The sequence below is a fragment of the Panulirus ornatus genome, chromosome 4, assembly GCF_036320965.1.
Source record: "Panulirus ornatus isolate Po-2019 chromosome 4, ASM3632096v1, whole genome shotgun sequence".
In the NCBI taxonomy this organism is placed as follows: domain Eukaryota; kingdom Metazoa; phylum Arthropoda; class Malacostraca; order Decapoda; family Palinuridae; genus Panulirus; species Panulirus ornatus.
The window spans coordinates 9688396-9705895 of record NC_092227.1 but is presented as its reverse complement, the minus strand read 5'-3'; the positions used below and the strand labels follow the sequence as shown (position 1 = coordinate 9705895).

Below are 17500 nucleotides of genomic sequence, written 5' to 3'. Positions count from 1 at the left end.
TATCGCTCCTGTTGTCATGGATACCCCCTGTTCTATCGCTCCTGTTGTCATGGATACCCCCTGTTCTATCGCTCTTGTTGTCATGGATACCTTCTATTCTATCACTCCTGTTGTCATGGATACCTTCTATTCTATCACTCCTGTTGTCATGGATACCTATTCTATCGCTCCTGTTGTCATGGATACCCCCTGTTCTATCGCTCCTGTTGTCATGAACATCTCCCGTTGTATCACTCATGTCGTCCCAGGATATCCCTTGTTCCACGGCATATTGCCAGCCCACGTAACCCTAGTGGAACCCAACCTTAAGGAACGTGAGTTATCTGTCGACTGCCGTAAGTAGTTCCCCCCCAGGACAAAGCTCATGCCAGCAAACTTGATTGCCAGAATGTGTGTGATTAGGGTACGCAACTAGACAGTTGCCAATCGCTCAGAGACTGCACTACTCGCGGAGGAAAGTCTGCAACAGAGAAGCAATTGGTGGGACTCAGTGTATTTCATACTATACGCGATACCGAAAATTCCCATGATAAAGATTGTAAGGGAAGTAACTATATCGTTCGGCCGTCAAAAGTTCCCCTCAGATATAATGGTTAGAGGGGAAAGTTATCGAGAAGGTATGTAAGACGCGTGAAACTTCCAAGGCTTCATCATTTTGGTCTATGTAGAGGAAGGGAGATGGAGATTTGCTGCAGAGGGTCATACGAAATGCGTCTCTAAAATGTCACCAGAATGGTGTGGTACTAGCCGTTTGAGAGGATTTGACTCTCTCGTCCCATCTTAGTGGCAGGAGTGAGGTTAAGTGTAGACGTAATGACTTGGAATTAAGTTGCCATGGGGGACATGATAACACTAACACACACACACACCAGCGTTTCGAGGTAGAAGAGGTAATGTAAAACAAGACGACGTAAGAACATAAGCGGGACAAGCATCGTTAGACGCGTTAGGAAGCATTTCTAGCAGGAGAAAGTAGCGAAAAAAGGGTTATATGCTAATAAAAAAGAAGTTGCTGTACATTCAGATAACTCTAGGTGATACCAAACGAACGTATGATAAAAGTGAAGTGATAAGAGATGATGCCCCAGAAGTGTGAAGCTCCCTCGCCATATCCAAAAAAATAGGAAAACATAGCATAAGGCTTTAATGATTCACAGAACCAATACACACACACACACACACACACGTTACAAACATCTGGAACGAACAGGGAGGAAGACCACGTGCTCATTATCACATCGAAATAACGTCCTAGCAATAAGACCGCCCCTGGCAACATGACCCTCCTAGCAAAAAGACATCCTAGCAACAACACTAACCCTAGTAATATGACGCAGGTAGCCTGGGTAGCATTTGTTGCGTAATTCCAGTGTTCTCTGTACTACTGGTATGTAGGTCGAGGGCGAAAGGTAAATTCTTTTACGTACATGGCTCCCTCATTAACCTGCGGTCTGTAGGTGTCTGTGTAGTATTAAAAAAATCGCTTTCGTATCTTTATATTCAAGCACTGCTGTACAGACATCGACCGACTGCGCAGAAACAGTTATCAAAACGGCCCACCCTCGAGTTGCCGACGGCTCTGGCGGCAGACTTGGGTGTCTAACTCTGGGACATTGTTTGACAGAAGGAATTTGAAAATGACTGTGAATGGAATGTTGGAACGATTAAGTATAGCGTGAGGAAACTCGAGAGGTCGGACGGAGTGCCTTTGAGTTTGGATGGTGAGAACGCGGAGGAAATGAAGTGGTGTAGATACCCGGGAGTGAACGTGGCATAGATGACCCTGACATCCTATACAGTCAAGAGCACCAACTAGACAGTTGCCTATCGCTCAGAGACTGCACTACTCGCGGAGGAAAGTCTGCAACAGAGAAGCAATTGGTGGGACTCTGTGTATTTCATACTATTCTCGATTCCGAAAATTCCCATGATGAAGATTGTACCATCACATCACCTACATACAGCAACTGTTGACTTCTGTTGGGCACGTACCTTGGCATGGCTCAGCGGTTCATCTACTGTCACCGCACCCCCCCCCACACACACTCTCTCACCGCGCGTAATCAAGGACCGCATGCAATAGTGGGAGGGTAAGTAGTCTTAGGATTATCCTCAGCATCCGTCTCACGTACTGACCCATCTATTAAGTACATGAGATAACGACGGTAACATAACACAGCGGCGACGCACTCCCACATTTATTCCAGACCTGCCCTCCCTCACACCACCACGTACTCCTCCAACACATGTACCACTCCCTCTATAAAAAGCTTCTTAACAGCACTTGTGCACCACTCCCTCTATAAAAAGCTTCTTAACAACACTTGTGCACCACTCCCTCTTATAAAAAGCTTCTTAACAGCACTTGGAGTGTCCACGTACAGCGTATAGAGAGTTAGAGCTTCCCTGATAGGTTTCATGGTCACTGTTGAATGCCTTTTCATTTTTTTTTTATTAAGTATAAATGCTGTCTAGCCTTTATTTAGTCTGAAACTTTCTTCCGTATGTAATTTTGAAATGCTTACACACCCTCTTCCCTTCTTTCTACCCTTACTGTTCATCCGCCAACGAGGGGTTTACCCAGCCTTTGAACATGATTAATCACCATCGCACCATACAACTGTTGGACTAATTTAAGCACTTATAATCACTTTCACTCCTTTTACTTATATGCGGTGAAACAGTCTCTGTTTCCCTCCGCTCACCTGACCACATTTCCATGCTTCCACATACACTTTCCAGATCCTCTCAGCTGCAGATGCGCCTCCTCTCTACACCATCTCAGCTCACCGCTCCATCTGTACCGCGAACATTTGACATCTTTTTAAGACCATTGAGAGATCTGAAAGGCTCGAAGAAACAGGCATTTCTCCTTCGCGTCTTTCTATATTTGCAGTTCTGGGTAATGTCTCCGAGGCCAGTGCCTTATCACTAGATGCCATCTTTCTCGCCGTTATTTACAATTCAAGGGAAGGAGTAATGATGATGTACGTCCTTCCAGAGGACTGACCTGACTTTCATCTCCAAAGTACTCGCCATCAGTCGTTTATTGAGACAGGAATCGCCCACGCGTATAAGGCAAACGGTAATAATGCCTGGTCTTGTAGGAGTGTAAGTCTTAGGGGATTCACCGTGCTAACGGCGTCCTGAGTGGTGCCGGAGCCTCATATTGTAGGTGCTCCTGCGGCAGGATGTGGGTGCTGAGGTATCGAACACGGGTCCCACACCCCCCCGTAAAGAATGTAGGCAGCCGTTACTGGGGGGTCGGTCAACCCACAACATATCCTCGGCGTGCGTCGAAGCCGCCTCCCCCTTAACCACTTCCCTACCCTCCCTTGGCGACGTGGCGGTCGAGTACCATGCGCGAGAGATTTTTGCTCCCCTCTTGTTACGACCTCCTGCGAGGCTGATACGTATCGTTGGTAGTGAACGGATAGGATTGCGGTCTCGTCCAGGACCTTCTGTCTTTAAAAAAAAAGAGGACTCTCCCACCATTGCTTTGCTACTGCGTGGGGTTGCGGCCCCTTGAAGTTGCAGGGACCTTATGAAATGGGGTCGTGGAATATTCTCTCTCTCTCTCTCTCTCTCTCTCTCTCTCTCTCTCGGGTCAGAATTGATATGCACATGATTAGCAAAGTTAACCCAGTCTAGGTAACCAGATGTAAAGTACAGGTGATATATATATATATATATATATATATATATATATATATATATATATATATATATATATATATAAATATATATATCTTGATATATATATATTGATATAAGACAGGCCTGGACAGTGTCACACAACTTTACATAGAAGTACATGAAAGATAATCAGATATATTATTAAATGATAACTAATCTCAGTGGGAAAAAGTGAGCACCAAAATTATGAGAAGTTGACGAAATATTTGTGAAAACCTGTAATGATGACGGTAGCTGAAGTGGACTAGGTACGCACACACACACACACACGCATACGCATACGCGCGCGTACTCACAGGAAGTTGATGGCGATTCCGATGGAGGCCATGATGAGCATGATGTCCGGGTCGAGGATGTAGGGCTGGTAGAGGAGCCTCTGCACGGCTGCCGCCACCAGGAGGCCCGTCACCACCCACACGATGAACACGCTGGCCACAGACCCCAGCACCTCTGGCGTCACGGACGCAAGCCACACGTCACAGTTAGGACGAAGCCATTCACAGAAAATGGGGAGAAAGAAAACGAAAACTAACGGTGATATAGCTTAGGTCATAGAATTAAATAGATTTGGGATTTTTTTTTTTATGGATGAATGTTATCTAAACTGAGAAGACATTTATAAGATGGAGAATATTATTATGAATCATACCGCATAGTTTTCTTGCTTTTTGTTTTTTTGTTAATTGATTAAATCAGTAGTTCACATACTTTTTTTAAAGTCATTATCTCTTCCTATGATTTCCATCATAGTATCCCCCTTAGTCTATTGTATTTCGGTTACATACAATGTGTCACGTAGAGTGAACGGCAGTGTACAGTATGTCACGTTGGGTGAAGGGAAGGTGCAATATGTCACGTAAGATGTGAAGTTTGCAATATGTCGCGTAGAGTGGAGGGAAGTTTACAATACGTCGCGTAGAGTGAACGGAAGTGTACACTACGTCACGTAGAGTGAACAGAAGTTTATTTTTGATATTTTACATATTTTTTTAAGGGATGTTAACAAGGGTCCTTTACACAAGACAGACACACGGAGTTTTCCTTTTTGAAATACGAACAACACACACTTCAAAGACCCCATCTACAAAATGACAGATACATATATGAAACGCCCTTGTTCCAGTTTGATAAATGAATAGCTACGTCTCTTCGTTGTATATCAACTTATTGTTATATTTCTCTCTTGCGTCTCCCCTGATGATGTGATTATTACACGAAAGTGCACTTGAGAACTTATTGTGTTTCACTTTTCCCGTGGATTCATAGGAATATATATATATATATATATATATATATATATATATATATATACACTAAAACTCAGAAATCGTTACGAGAAAAAGTGAAAATATCACAGGCAAAAGAAAAAAGATGCAAACGAATTATATCTTGATGAAAAGAAAACGAATATTTGAAACGAATTTAAGAGAAAATGTATGTTTTGAGATCAGGCGTTATTTTCATTCTGACTCGTGGGGGTTAATGTCAGAATAACTGGGGGTAAGAAATGCACTGTATAAAATCTTTGATTTATCTCTGGCGTAACTAAATGTTGCTTACGCCTTTCTTACGTATGAGATTCATCTCATGACCAAGTGCAAAGCATTAGTAATCACCCATTTCTCTCCATCTATCTTTCATAGTTATCTACATCAGTCTGGAGCTCACTTCCTTATGCTCTGTCACGCACTCCCTCAACCCGTGTATATATATATATATATATATATACACACGAACAAAGTGCATATGAACGCGCACCTTCATAGAACATGCAAACCTCGAACAGCCAGGCTATGATCGCCCCTAATAGGGAAATGACTATTCGAATACTATGTACTCGAATACCCTTCGTCTCACGTTGGTAAGCAACGGGGTCTACACCGGTCATTTCCCATCAGGCTCGCACAGCCAGCAGATAGCATTTTACCGAAGCTAACTGTACAACGCGGAGGTATATGAATACGAACAAAGTGCATATGAACGCTATCTGCTGGCTGTGTGAGCCTCATGGAAAATATATATATATATATATATATATATATATATATATATATATATATATATATATATATATATATATATATATATATATTCCTATGAGTCCATGGGGAAAATGAAACACGAAAAGTTCCCAAGTGCATTTTCGTGTAATAATCACATCATCAGGGGAGACACAAGAGAGGAATATAACAGTCAGTTGATATACATCGAAGAGACGAAGCTAGGACGCCATTTGGTAAACATGTGATTGTCCAAAACACATGTTTACCAAATGGCGTCCTATATATATATATATATATATATATATATATATATATATATATATATATATATATATATTATCCCTGGGGATAGGGGAGAAAGAATACTTCCCACGTATTCTCTGCGTGTCGTAGAAGGCGACTAAAAGGGGAGGGAGCGGGTGGCTGGAAATCCTCCCCTCTCTTTTTTTTTTTTAATTTTCCAAAAGAAGGAACAGAGAAAGGGGGCCAGGTGAGGATTTTCCCTCTAAGGCCCAGTCCTCTGTTCTTAACGCTACCTCGCAAATGCGGGAAATGGCGAATCGTATGAAAAAAAAAAAAAAAAAATATATATATATATATATATATATATATATATATATATATATATATATATATATATATATTTTACCCATACAGACATTGATAAGCATACTTCACTACACATCAAACAAACCATTTCCTAACTTATTCTGATATAAATATTTCCTTATATGTCTTTATTCACATATTTCCAACTTATCTGCCCCTCGGAAAATACGTGTCTAAAGATTATTTTTTAAAGATTTGCTCACGCAGTCATCACAATACTCTTTCTGTAACAAAAAATGGCGCTAGTGTGCTTAGGAAATTATTATTCCATATCTCTTCACGTTTCAGTGTTTGTGTGTTGCTCGTAGGAAACACACCTCAGTCCCTGCAGGGTGTATGTGTGTTGCTCGTAGGAAACACACCTCAGTCCCTGCAGGGTGTATGTGACCGGGGGTTCCTTTCTCCCCCCCGACATGACACATCCCGTAAACAGTAGTAATCTTCCACACCAGCTCCCCTGCGCAATCGAGCGCTTTCTCATCAACACGGAGTACCTTCCACTCTGAGGTCGTCCTCTTCCCTAACCCACCCACCCCAGTGACTCTGGCCTTTATCTGACCTCCCTTCCCCTTCAGCTGAAATACCTGCCATCGTGAACACGTCCTTCCGTCTTACCTTCCTTCCTCATCAGTGGGTTTATGGCGTCGCTCGTCGTACGGGGCGAGAGTGGTCTGCACGGTCTCGCGCGGCAGTCATCGGTCATATGACTATCTGGTCGTGGGTTGGACTGACTCCCGGAGTTTTAAGGTGAGAAAGTTCTCATCATTCAAGGCATCGGTCTGTCAAAACGCCCACACCCCGGAGTGTCGCCTCGTCTCTCCCGGGACCAGGGAGGACCTGGACACTGGCAGGGTTTGACAAATGTCCTAGTTCTTCAGGGTCCAGAGTTCAGGACGTCCAGGCTTGGGAGGGTGTATGTATATATGTATACACTTACAGTAGCTTCCACAGTGACGCTTGACTGTACACGCTTGGGAAGTTCTGTTCCCATAATCAGATTTACAGAGATGCGCATTGGCGACGTATCAGAGGGCTGTCTGGGGTATGCAGTGTGTAGAGAACTATGGCTTAGTGAGATAACCTTTGTCAGTAACTTAAGACGGGTGGAAATCGGTCGTACTTCCTCCCTAGTCAAACCTTGGTCTCCTCATTTTCCAGACGATGAATAATGATAATAATAATAATGATAATAATAATGATGATAATAATAATGATTATAATAATAATGGTAATAATAATAATAATAATAATAATAATAATAATAATAATAATGGTGATAATAATGATAATAATGATAACAATAACAATGATAATTATAGTAATGATTATTGTAATAACTGTGATAATGATAATAGCAATGATATTTATGATAACTGTGATAATGATAACAACAACAGTGATAGTAGCAGTGATGATAATGATGATAATATTTTTTCATCGGGAAGGTAAGAGATGTGTGCCAGTAGGAAGAGAAGAGAGTGAGTTGTTCAGGTGGGAGGTAGCATGCGCAGTCTAGAGAGAGAGAGAGAGAGAGAGAGAGAGAGAGAGAGAGAGAGAGAGAGCACGGTAGGATGCTAGGCTGATTGCGTTCGTCTTGTTCCTTTCGGCAAGTTTTTGATTGAATATTGTGTGCGGTTTTTGACTGACTGGCTCTCTCTCTCTCTCTCTCTCTCTCTCTCTCTCTCTCTCTCTCTCTCTCTCTCTCTCTCTCTCTCTCTCTCTCTCGTGTCTAGGAAATGATAACAAAGAGTATCCCTCGTAATGGCTGGCACATAAAAATGGGTCTCAAAACATTCCCCGTTTTTATTTTTCAAAGGTTGTATGTGTGTGTGTGTGAGTGTGTGTGTGTGTGTGTGTGTGTGTGTGTGTGTGTGAGTGTGTGTGTGTGTGTGTGTGTGTGTGTGTGTGTGGGTGTGAGTGTGTGGTTATAGGGAAGGCGTGGGAGGTGGGTGTGGCTGGAGGGGGACGCTTTGGATGAGGAAGAGTGGGATGGTAGGGTGAAGGATGACCTTTTGGATGACGAGCAGTACCACGGTAGGTCGAAGGATAACTTTGGTCTAGAAGGACGAGTTGGACAGTAGTGTAAGGGTGCCATATGTCTGGGTCTAGGATGAAGTGAGACGATGTTTAGGGCTAGAGTTGGAGAGGGACGTGTGTGCGGGCTGGAAAGGGACATGTTTATGTGCTGTAGAAGGACGTGTGTGAAGACTGGAGAACGTGTGTAGGGGCTGGAGAAGGGACGTTGTGTGCGGGCTACAGAAGGACGTGTGTTAGTTCGGTGACAGCCCATCTGGGAGGGTAGGAGGAGGGTATCGTCTCTGTATCGTGGCTGGAAGATGCATCTTTGATATTGAGCCGTGCCGAGCGCAAAGTCCCTAAGAGAACTGGTTGGAATCTTATAGATTCCACTAACGTGTTGGGATGAATGCGGCAAAATGACATTGATAGTTGTGGCAGCCATGTTGTGAGGAGAGCTTTGCGGGAAGTCCCGGGCGGATCTATCTTGTGTGACCCTGCGATTCCACGGATCCTGCAGAAGTCCCGGTGTTGGGCATAATCTTCTATGGTATGTGCTGGCCGGATCCAACGCGAAATTTTCCCTCGCTAAAAGAGAAGAAACGCAGTTGATTGTTCTTGCGTTTTGGGAACGAGATGCATGGCTCGCGCGTCGGAAGTCCGTCGGCCACGAAGAACTGCAGGAGTAGATGTAGATTCTGGCCGACGATAGCACGCTCGAAGCACGTCACATCCTTCAGAATGTTGTTGTTTGAGATTAAACCTCCCTACAACTCAGGAGGTGTGGGCCCTGTGCTCTAGGGCGGCCCGCCGGTGGTGAGGGACCTAAGCACTGGGCCTAGGGGGTTGGGCTTGTTAACCCACCCGGCCCTCACGTGAGTCAGGTTCCCTCTGGTACTTCAGAAGGAGTGCAGTTCATGGTGTCCGCAAGTGATGGAGACGGATTGGCGACTAGATGATGCTTTGCGAGTGGCTAACACAGTCATTGCATAGAGGGATAAGTGGACCACAGCCTGGTCGAGTGGCTAAGACAGTCATTGCATTAGGGGGGGTAAGTGGAACACAACCTGGTCTAGCACCACCTACGCAACTAAAGTCTCGGGATGACGTAGAAGATCAAAGCTTAAAATCATACATAAGATTATATACCTAAGCTTGATTTTGAGAGTAGAGTCCTAAGCTTGAGAGAGATGGCCGCTAATCTCACCTGCTCGGTAGTAGCCGAAGCTCATGGAGGCTGACGGGGGTCGTCGAATGAGGCAGAGGGCCACGAGGGAGACCAGGAACCCGCAGAAGTCGCTGAGGAGGTGGCCCGCGTCCGAGAGCACCGCCAGACTGGAGGAGTAGTACCCGCCCACGTACTCTAGTACCTGACGGAGAGACAGGGGAGGACCTGAGGGCTGGAGGGAGACACGGGAGGACCTGATGGCTGGAGGGAGACATGGGAGGGACCCTGAGGGCTGGAGGGGATACACGGTAGGACCTAAGGGGCGGAGGGAGACACGGGAGGACCCGAGGGCTGGAGGGAGACACGGGAGGACCCTGAGGTCTGGAGGGAGACACGGGAGGACCTGAGGGCCGGAAGGAGACACGGGAGGACCCTGAGGGCCGGAAGGAGACACGGGAGGACCTGAGGGCCGGAGGGAGACACGGGAGGACCTGAGGGCTGGAGGAAAAGGTTGCCCTCTCAGAGGAGGAGGTTGGGAGGTGGGGGAAGCATGCAGAGCGAGTTAATTAGATGGCAAGATCCTTGTCTCTCATACTGAGTTCAGTGATCTGGTAGTGTGAGGCACACCGATAGCCCCTGAGGCCCTCACGACAAGAGAAAAACAATATATATATATATATATATATATATATATATATATATATATATATATATATATATATATTATCCTTGGGGATAGTGGAGGAATAAACCTGGCCAGGTATTACCTTGCGTGTCGCAGAAGGCGACTAAGAGGGGCGGGAGTTGGGGGTCTGAAAATCCTCACTTTCCTGTATTACTTTCCAAAGGAAGGAACAGATTGAGGAGCCAAATGAGAAAATTTTCCCTCTCAAGGCTCTGTCACCTGTTCTTGACGCTACATCATCGCTCACGCGGGAAATGGCTAGCATATAGGAAAACAAAGAAAAAAATTATATTACCTATTTATGTATTATCATCCCAAGACCATCGCAGTAAAGGAGTCTTAGTGTTACCCAGGACCTCTTTGTGAATGCTCTTGCAGCCCGAGGCCTGCGCTACGTCCAGTTGCAGGGACATGTGGACCCCTTTGGAGTGAGACATTCCTTGACGAGAGTGTATCACCCCCCTCACCCCTCAAGTGATACCACCTCCTCTCCAAACGTGACTTTTTCACTCGCCGTTTAACCTCGAGCAGGCGAGGTCCGGTAGCGAACCCTGACCTCCTCATCCGTTCCATCATCACTGCTCCAGTAAGAGGAAGACCGACCTTATAGGCTGCCCTCCTCCTCCTCACACTTAAGTCAACAAACTCACAATGTCGACCCCGTGTCATTATATCGCCACGATCCCCGGCTGACTTCGTTAGCGGCCTTGCGTTTAACTGGCTCACACAGAAATTCCAAGTCCCGTGGCCACTCACCAGTTTGGGTGGTGATGTTAGGGATCATCTCTTACTATCCAATACTCATCAGGAAGACTAGACGTGGATCAGTACCTCCCCAGTACTCACGTGAGTACCTCCCTAGTACTCACCATGATTAGACGTGGATCAGTACCTCCCCAGTACTCACGTGAGTACCTCCCTAGTACTCAGCATGATCAGACGTGGATCAGTACCTCCCCAGTACTCACGTGAGTACCTCCCTAGTACTCAGCATGATCAGACGTGGATCAGTACCTCCCCAGTACTCACGTGAGTACCTCCCTAGTACTCACCATGATTAGACGTGGATCAGTACCTCCCCAGTACTCACCATGATGACCATACGTAGATCAGTCCTCACTCCAGTACCCACCATGATGAGTAACCCCCCTCCAATGCTCACCATGATGAGTAATCCCCCTCCAGTACTCACCATGATGAGTAATCCCCCTCCAGTATTCACCATGATGAGTAATCCCCCTCCAGTACTCACCATGATGAGTAATCCCCCTCCAGTACTCACCATGATGAGTAATCCCCCTCCAGTACTCACCATGATGAGTAATCCCCCCTCCAGTACTCACCACGATGAGTAATCCCCCCTCCAGTACTTACCATGATGAGTAATCCCCCTCTAGTACTCACCATGATGAGTAATCCCCCCTCCAGTACTCACCATGATGAGTAATCCCCCCTCCAGTACTCACCATGATGAGTACCCCCCCTCCAGTACTCACCATGATGAGTAATCCCCCCTCCAGTACTCACCATGATGAGTAATCCCCCCTCCAGTACTCACCATGATGAGTAATCCCCCCTCCAGTACTCACCATGATGAGTAATCCCCCCTCCAGTACTCACCATGAAGATGAGGGAGAGGAGGGTGGCGATGGTCAGCTTGACGAGCGCCTGTTTGTCCTCGGGCGGGTCGCTGATGAGGTCGTGGCAGTGGGTGCTGGTGGAGGAGGAGCTGGTTCTGCTGAAGAGCTGGTGAGAGGGAGAGGGAGGTACATGGTCAGTGGTGGTGGTGGAGGAGGAGGAGCTGGCCCTACTGAACAGCTGAGGAGGAAGGGGTGGGGGGGAGATAAGTGGTCACTGGTGGTGGTGGTGGAGGAGGATCTGGTTCTGCTGAAGAGCTGGTGAGGGAGGTACATGGTCGGTGGTGGTGGAGGAGGAGGAGGAGGAGCTGGCCCTACTGAACAGCTGATGAGGTGGAGGGAGATAAGTGGTCATTGGTGGTGGTGGTGGAGGAGGAGGAGGAGGAGGAGGAGGAGCCGATCCTGCTGAAGAGCTGGTGAGGTGAGAGGAGGGAGGGAGATAAATGGTCAGTGTTAGAGGCGGAGGTGGTCGAGGTGTGTGGCAGGGTCGTACTTGAGCACATGTGCTTCGCTCCGTACCCATCTCTTTGTACATTACTCATTTGTAGGGCTGGGGGCAGAGGGACCTATACACTGACTGGTAGGGCCTCGTCCTCTTGGTTTTCTCTGCATTAAAGTTGTATTGGTACGTATATATGTAACGTATATGTATATGGGTAACGTTGTACAGAAGAGCATTTGAATGCACACAAAGGTTTAAGCGAACAAATGATAAGGATAAAGTAACAAATGATAAGGATAAATGATAAGGATAAAGTGCCAGCTATTGCTACTGAAGCTCACTGGTGGTGGTAGAACACAGACGAGGGTTGAGGCAATGTTTACGTATGACATGCCCTAAAAACCTATGTTGTTAAGGTATGTCTCAAAGTGCACATTAACTCATGCTATTTGTCATTGTATATAGGTCGAGTAGAGGATAGGAATGTTCATGTTGGCATCATGAGGGTATCCAAATCTGTTAATGTATAGTGGTTTATTTCCCCGGTCTATTTTCTTTCTTATTCACTGTTAAGTAGGACGAGATACGTGTGGCAGCAGAGGCTTTCGTCATTGTTATTTTCCTCTTATGACTCGGTCTCTTTACACGGCTCTCCTCTTTCTCATAAAAGTCAGTCTTAAGATATTTATCACAGATGGAATAGTTTGATGAAACATCCAGGTGTTACCGGATACACTGAACATCAACTCATAATGTTGGGGTTATGCTGGTGGAGAGACGGTTGTCTTCGAGTATCGAATGGCCGGAAATTAATACCTTGATTAATAACGACAGCTAGACGATCTTTACGGTTTCCTTAAGAAATAAGAAAGGTAAGTCTTAACTCTTGAGGTGTTCAATACTCGCCCCAACCACCACATTTTGTTCAGCTTACCCGCACATTTAAAGAGATGAAGGGTTTCTCCAAGGTAAATATATCAATTTTCTTATGAATCCAGACCATCATCACTTCTCAGCCTTCTTTTCTGTGACCTGTTTTAATATCGTCAAGGGTATTGCGACCCCACCCGAGAATGAAATAGTTTATTTACGATCGACTAATTCATTAAAACCAGAAAAACGACAGTGAGTGAGGGAACTTGGGGGTTACTGAATATAAGAAACAGATCAGAACTCCTTGGGGTTAATAGCACTTAGGAAATATATATACACACAGACGCAGGAGAGCTGCAGACCCTGGCAGTAGGAGAGGAGGTATGTCATAACAGCCGTAGAGACGCTTCCATGTCCCAGTGATGCCCATCACAAGGCCTGTGCGTATGACAGATGCCCCTACCAACATAGGTAGGGGGTAGCGGGGGGGACTGGCTCTAGCTAGACACTCCCCGACGGGGAGGTCGTGGACTGACTTGACAGGGAATATCGTATCACGTTTTGCTCCATCGTGGGTCGCGAGTGAGCCGTGGCTAGCCCAGTTATTGAAGTTAAGGCTACAGAGCCGTCGTCCATATTCTTGCTGCCACTGAGGCAGCTAGCGTGTAGTACAAGCGACAGTCACCCCCACCCCCCTGATCTGCCGCTTCAGTGCACGACGAAGTCGACACTCGAGACTCGTCGTTTTCTGGAATAGTAAAACCTCGCATATCTTCTGTTCGGCTGGATTTTTCCCTCTCACTTGTGAAATGTCTGGATCACATGCGAGAAATAGGGCGAGAAATAGGAAGAAGAAGAAACAAAAGAAAATCGCCTTTGCTGAAATAGGTTGAGGGATTGTCATTTCGGACTGAAAGAGAAAAAAAAGTGTAGTGTGTATAGTAACATTGGTGTGAAATCACGTTGAATTAATAGTACAGGTTTTCAGTTCACCTGACTTATATAAATTATATAAACTAAGACAGTATGTCTTTGTTAGGTTAAGTTTAGGTACCGTACGTAAGTAAGGTAGGATGGATTAGGTTAGGTTAGGTTAGGTTTAGGTACCGTAACAAGTTAGGTAGGTTTGGTTAGGTTAGGTTAGGTTAAGTTTAGGTACCGTAACAAGTAAGGTAGGTTTGGTTAGGTTAGGTTAGGTTAGGGTAAGTTTAGGTACCGTGACAAGTAAGGTAGGTTAGGTTAGGGTAGGTTAGGGTAAGTTTAGGTACCGTAACAAGTAAGGTAGGTTTGGTTAGGTTAGGTTAGGTTAGGTTAAGTTTAGGTACCGTAACAAGTAAGGTAGGTTTGGTTAGGTTAGGTTAGGTTAGGTTAGGTTAAGTTTAGGTACCGTAACAAGTAAGGTAGGTTAGGTTAGGTTAGGTTAGGTTAAGTTTAGGTACCGTAACAAGTAAGGTACGTTTGGTTAGACTTGGAATACGATGTGATCTTACTTAGTCCCACCGTTGCAAACTGTTGATCCTAACGTAAATCAAGTTACGGTTATTGATGGGATTAACACCAACCTCACATTATAGATCTGATAATGGTACCCAAAGGCTTTCGCGAGTTTGAACATAAGGTTCGATCGCTCTTCTTCTCTTACCATGGAGTCCACTCTCTCCCCTTGTCCTAATATATTGGAGTCCAATCCTTTCCTTGTCATGATAGCACGAGTTTATTGATCTCCTTTCCTCGGCACTGATGCTCACTTGGATAGTTAATAGTTTCATTCCATACGAGATCAGTAATAACACTGAGCAGATTACAATGAAATAAGAAAATAGGTTATTTTCGGTACTTTTTTTTAACAACAAAACAATCCTGGGAAGGCACAAGTTATGTTATACAATGTATATAAAACTTTCAACAGGTTACGTAATTATTTTTCCCTTGCGTTTGACCATTGGGATATTCATATCCAATCAACACAGTGATCACTCAACTCGAGAATGGTGACTGTATCTCTTAACAGTGAAAAGAAAAACAGGCCGTTTTCTAAAGGTCCGCCTTACTCATCTGTTTGGCCTACGTTCACCGCATTTTCTATTACGTTTTCTGTGAAGGGTGGGTGGGAGGGGGACGACTTACCTCATCGCTGCTCCCGCTGCCGCTGCTGCTGACGCTGGCTGACCGACTCCGAGGCTTCCACAGCTCGTATATCCCTAGGATATTAGGAATATTCTATTAACTAGGGTATTAGAATATTCTATCAGCTAGAATATTAGGAATATTCGATAAGTTAGAACATTATGAATATTCGATCAGATAGAATATTATGAATATTCGATCAGCTAGAATATGAGGAATATTCGATCAACTATAATATTAAGAATATTCGATCAGCTAGAATACTAAGAATATTTTCATTAAACTCGGTTCCAGTACATTTTCTATGATAAAGTTCCATCCGTTTGGCCTGACTTGTGGTCGTGAGATCTGTGTGTGTGTGTGTGAGAGAGAGGGAACACTGACCCACCATGAACACTGAAGTGTGTTATGCTGAGAGTAGGAAGTTGATAAGTGACGAAGAATAGCTTGATAACATGGACTGAATAAAGTGGTGCATTACGCCATTCTTTAACACAACACTATGATAAGCTTGGTTTACTTCAGTGTTACATCACCGAAATCTCACTCTATATAAGTATTACAGGAAAATATAATACAGTACATTTACACTGAGGGGTTTTACTCCTGAAAATGTTTACTGAATGTGCCATTACGCTTAAGGCGTTCCAGAACAGACCACTGGACGCTGGAACCAGCAGTGGACCGCTAACTACTGTACCCTGTTTGGAAGAGGTGCGCTTGTAGCTCGTACTGACCCTGTTTCGAAGAGGTGCTCTTGTAGCTCGTACTGACCTTGTATGGAAGAGGTGCTCTTGTAGCTCGTACTGACCTTGTTTGGAAGAGGCGCTCTTGTAGCTCGTACTGACCTTGTATGTAAGAGGCGCTCTTGTAGCTCGTACTCACCCTGTTTGGAAGAGGCGCTCTTGTAGCTCGTACTGACCTTGTATGGAAGAGGCGCTCTTGTAACTCGTACTCACCCTGTTTGGAAGAGGTGCTCTTGTAGCTCGTACTGACCTTGTATGGAAGAGGCGCTCTTGTAGCTCGTACTCACCCTGTTTGGAAGAGGCGCTCTTGTAGCTCGTACTCACCCTGTTTGGAAGAGGCGCTCTTGTAGCTCGGGGCGGTATGGGCGATGATGCCTGGCTTGTCTGCGTGGTGGTGGTGTGGGGGTAGGGAGCGGTCGAAGCTCCTGCGGCTGCCGCTCTGGTAGCTCCCGCTCACACCCCCTTCAGGAGGTGTGCTCATCGTCTCCAGCAATCCCTCCTTCTCGTCCTGCATGTGTGATACAACCAGACCCAGACTGTAACGCTGAACCCTGACTGTAATGCTGAACCCAGACTGTAACGCTAAATCCAGACTGTATCATTGCGATCATTTGATAAAGTCGAACACAGACTGTAACACCAGTGGTCGTAACACAGACTGTAACACCAATTGTCGTAACACAGACTGTAACACCTACGGTCATAACACACTGTAACACCTACGGTCATAACACACTGTAACACCTATGGTCATAACACAGACTGTAACACCTATGGTCGTAACACAGACTGTAACACCAATAGTCGTAACATAACACCGTACCTACTGTAACGTCTGTAACCGTTTATAACGCTGAGTGAAGGTTTGGGAGAGACCAGTAACTCGTGGTAACATTTTTGGAGTAAAACACGATAACGTAACACGTCATCACATCCTCCCCTCCTGCCTTACAACCGTAAGCTCAAAGCAAAAAAAAAAAAAAATTTTTCCCATGTTGCTGTATTATATCGGTTGACTGATATACAAGAGAACACACTAGGAAAAGACAGATGAAGGAGGACCTGATTGATGGTCTACGTGGAGGTTATCTGCTTGAAGACAGCAACAGTATCTTGACGTCCTTGATAGACGAAGTCTCTCTCTCTCTCTCTCTCTCTCTCTCTCTCCCTCTCTCTCTCTCTCTCTGGTTAAACCTTCAGCCGGTAAGGAGTTAGCGACAGGAAAGGAAGACTAGGAAACGCTCTCTGATCTAATTATCGGCACGGGATTTATACTCTGGGAAGGAGAAATTTTATAGACAGAAGACGATGGAAAAAAAAAATTTAAAAGATAAGGTTGGCATATGCTAACATCAACGAAGGATTCTTGAAGAAGAGAAAAGTCTGCCGTGTTGAAGCCAAGCTTCGCGAAGCTGGGAACATGGGGGGGACCCGTGCAGTTCATGGGACCCGTGCAGTTCATGGGACCCGTGCAGCCCGTGGGACCCGTGCAGTTCAT

The 17500-nt window shown here is 45.3% G+C and overlaps 2 protein-coding genes across 2 annotated transcripts in view; one reads left to right on the top strand and one right to left on the bottom strand.

Annotated features, from left to right (window-relative positions):
• Positions 1-17500, top strand: part of LOC139765685 (uncharacterized) — a 130879-nt gene that overhangs the window by 3417 nt on the left and 109962 nt on the right. The gene's annotated exons all lie outside the window — the stretch shown is intronic.
• The window catches only part of LOC139765678 (proton-coupled zinc antiporter SLC30A2-like), a 79661-nt gene that overhangs the window by 36526 nt on the left and 25635 nt on the right, over positions 1-17500 (bottom strand). Inside the window, exons 3-7 of the mRNA XM_071693428.1 lie at positions 16327-16510; positions 15257-15330; positions 11798-11923; positions 9532-9694; positions 3993-4146 (exon numbers count right to left, since the gene is read on the bottom strand). Of these exons, the coding sequence (XP_071549529.1) occupies positions 3993-4146; positions 9532-9694; positions 11798-11923; positions 15257-15330; positions 16327-16510 (701 nt within the window). The remainder of the gene's footprint in view (positions 1-3992; positions 4147-9531; positions 9695-11797; positions 11924-15256; positions 15331-16326; positions 16511-17500) is intronic.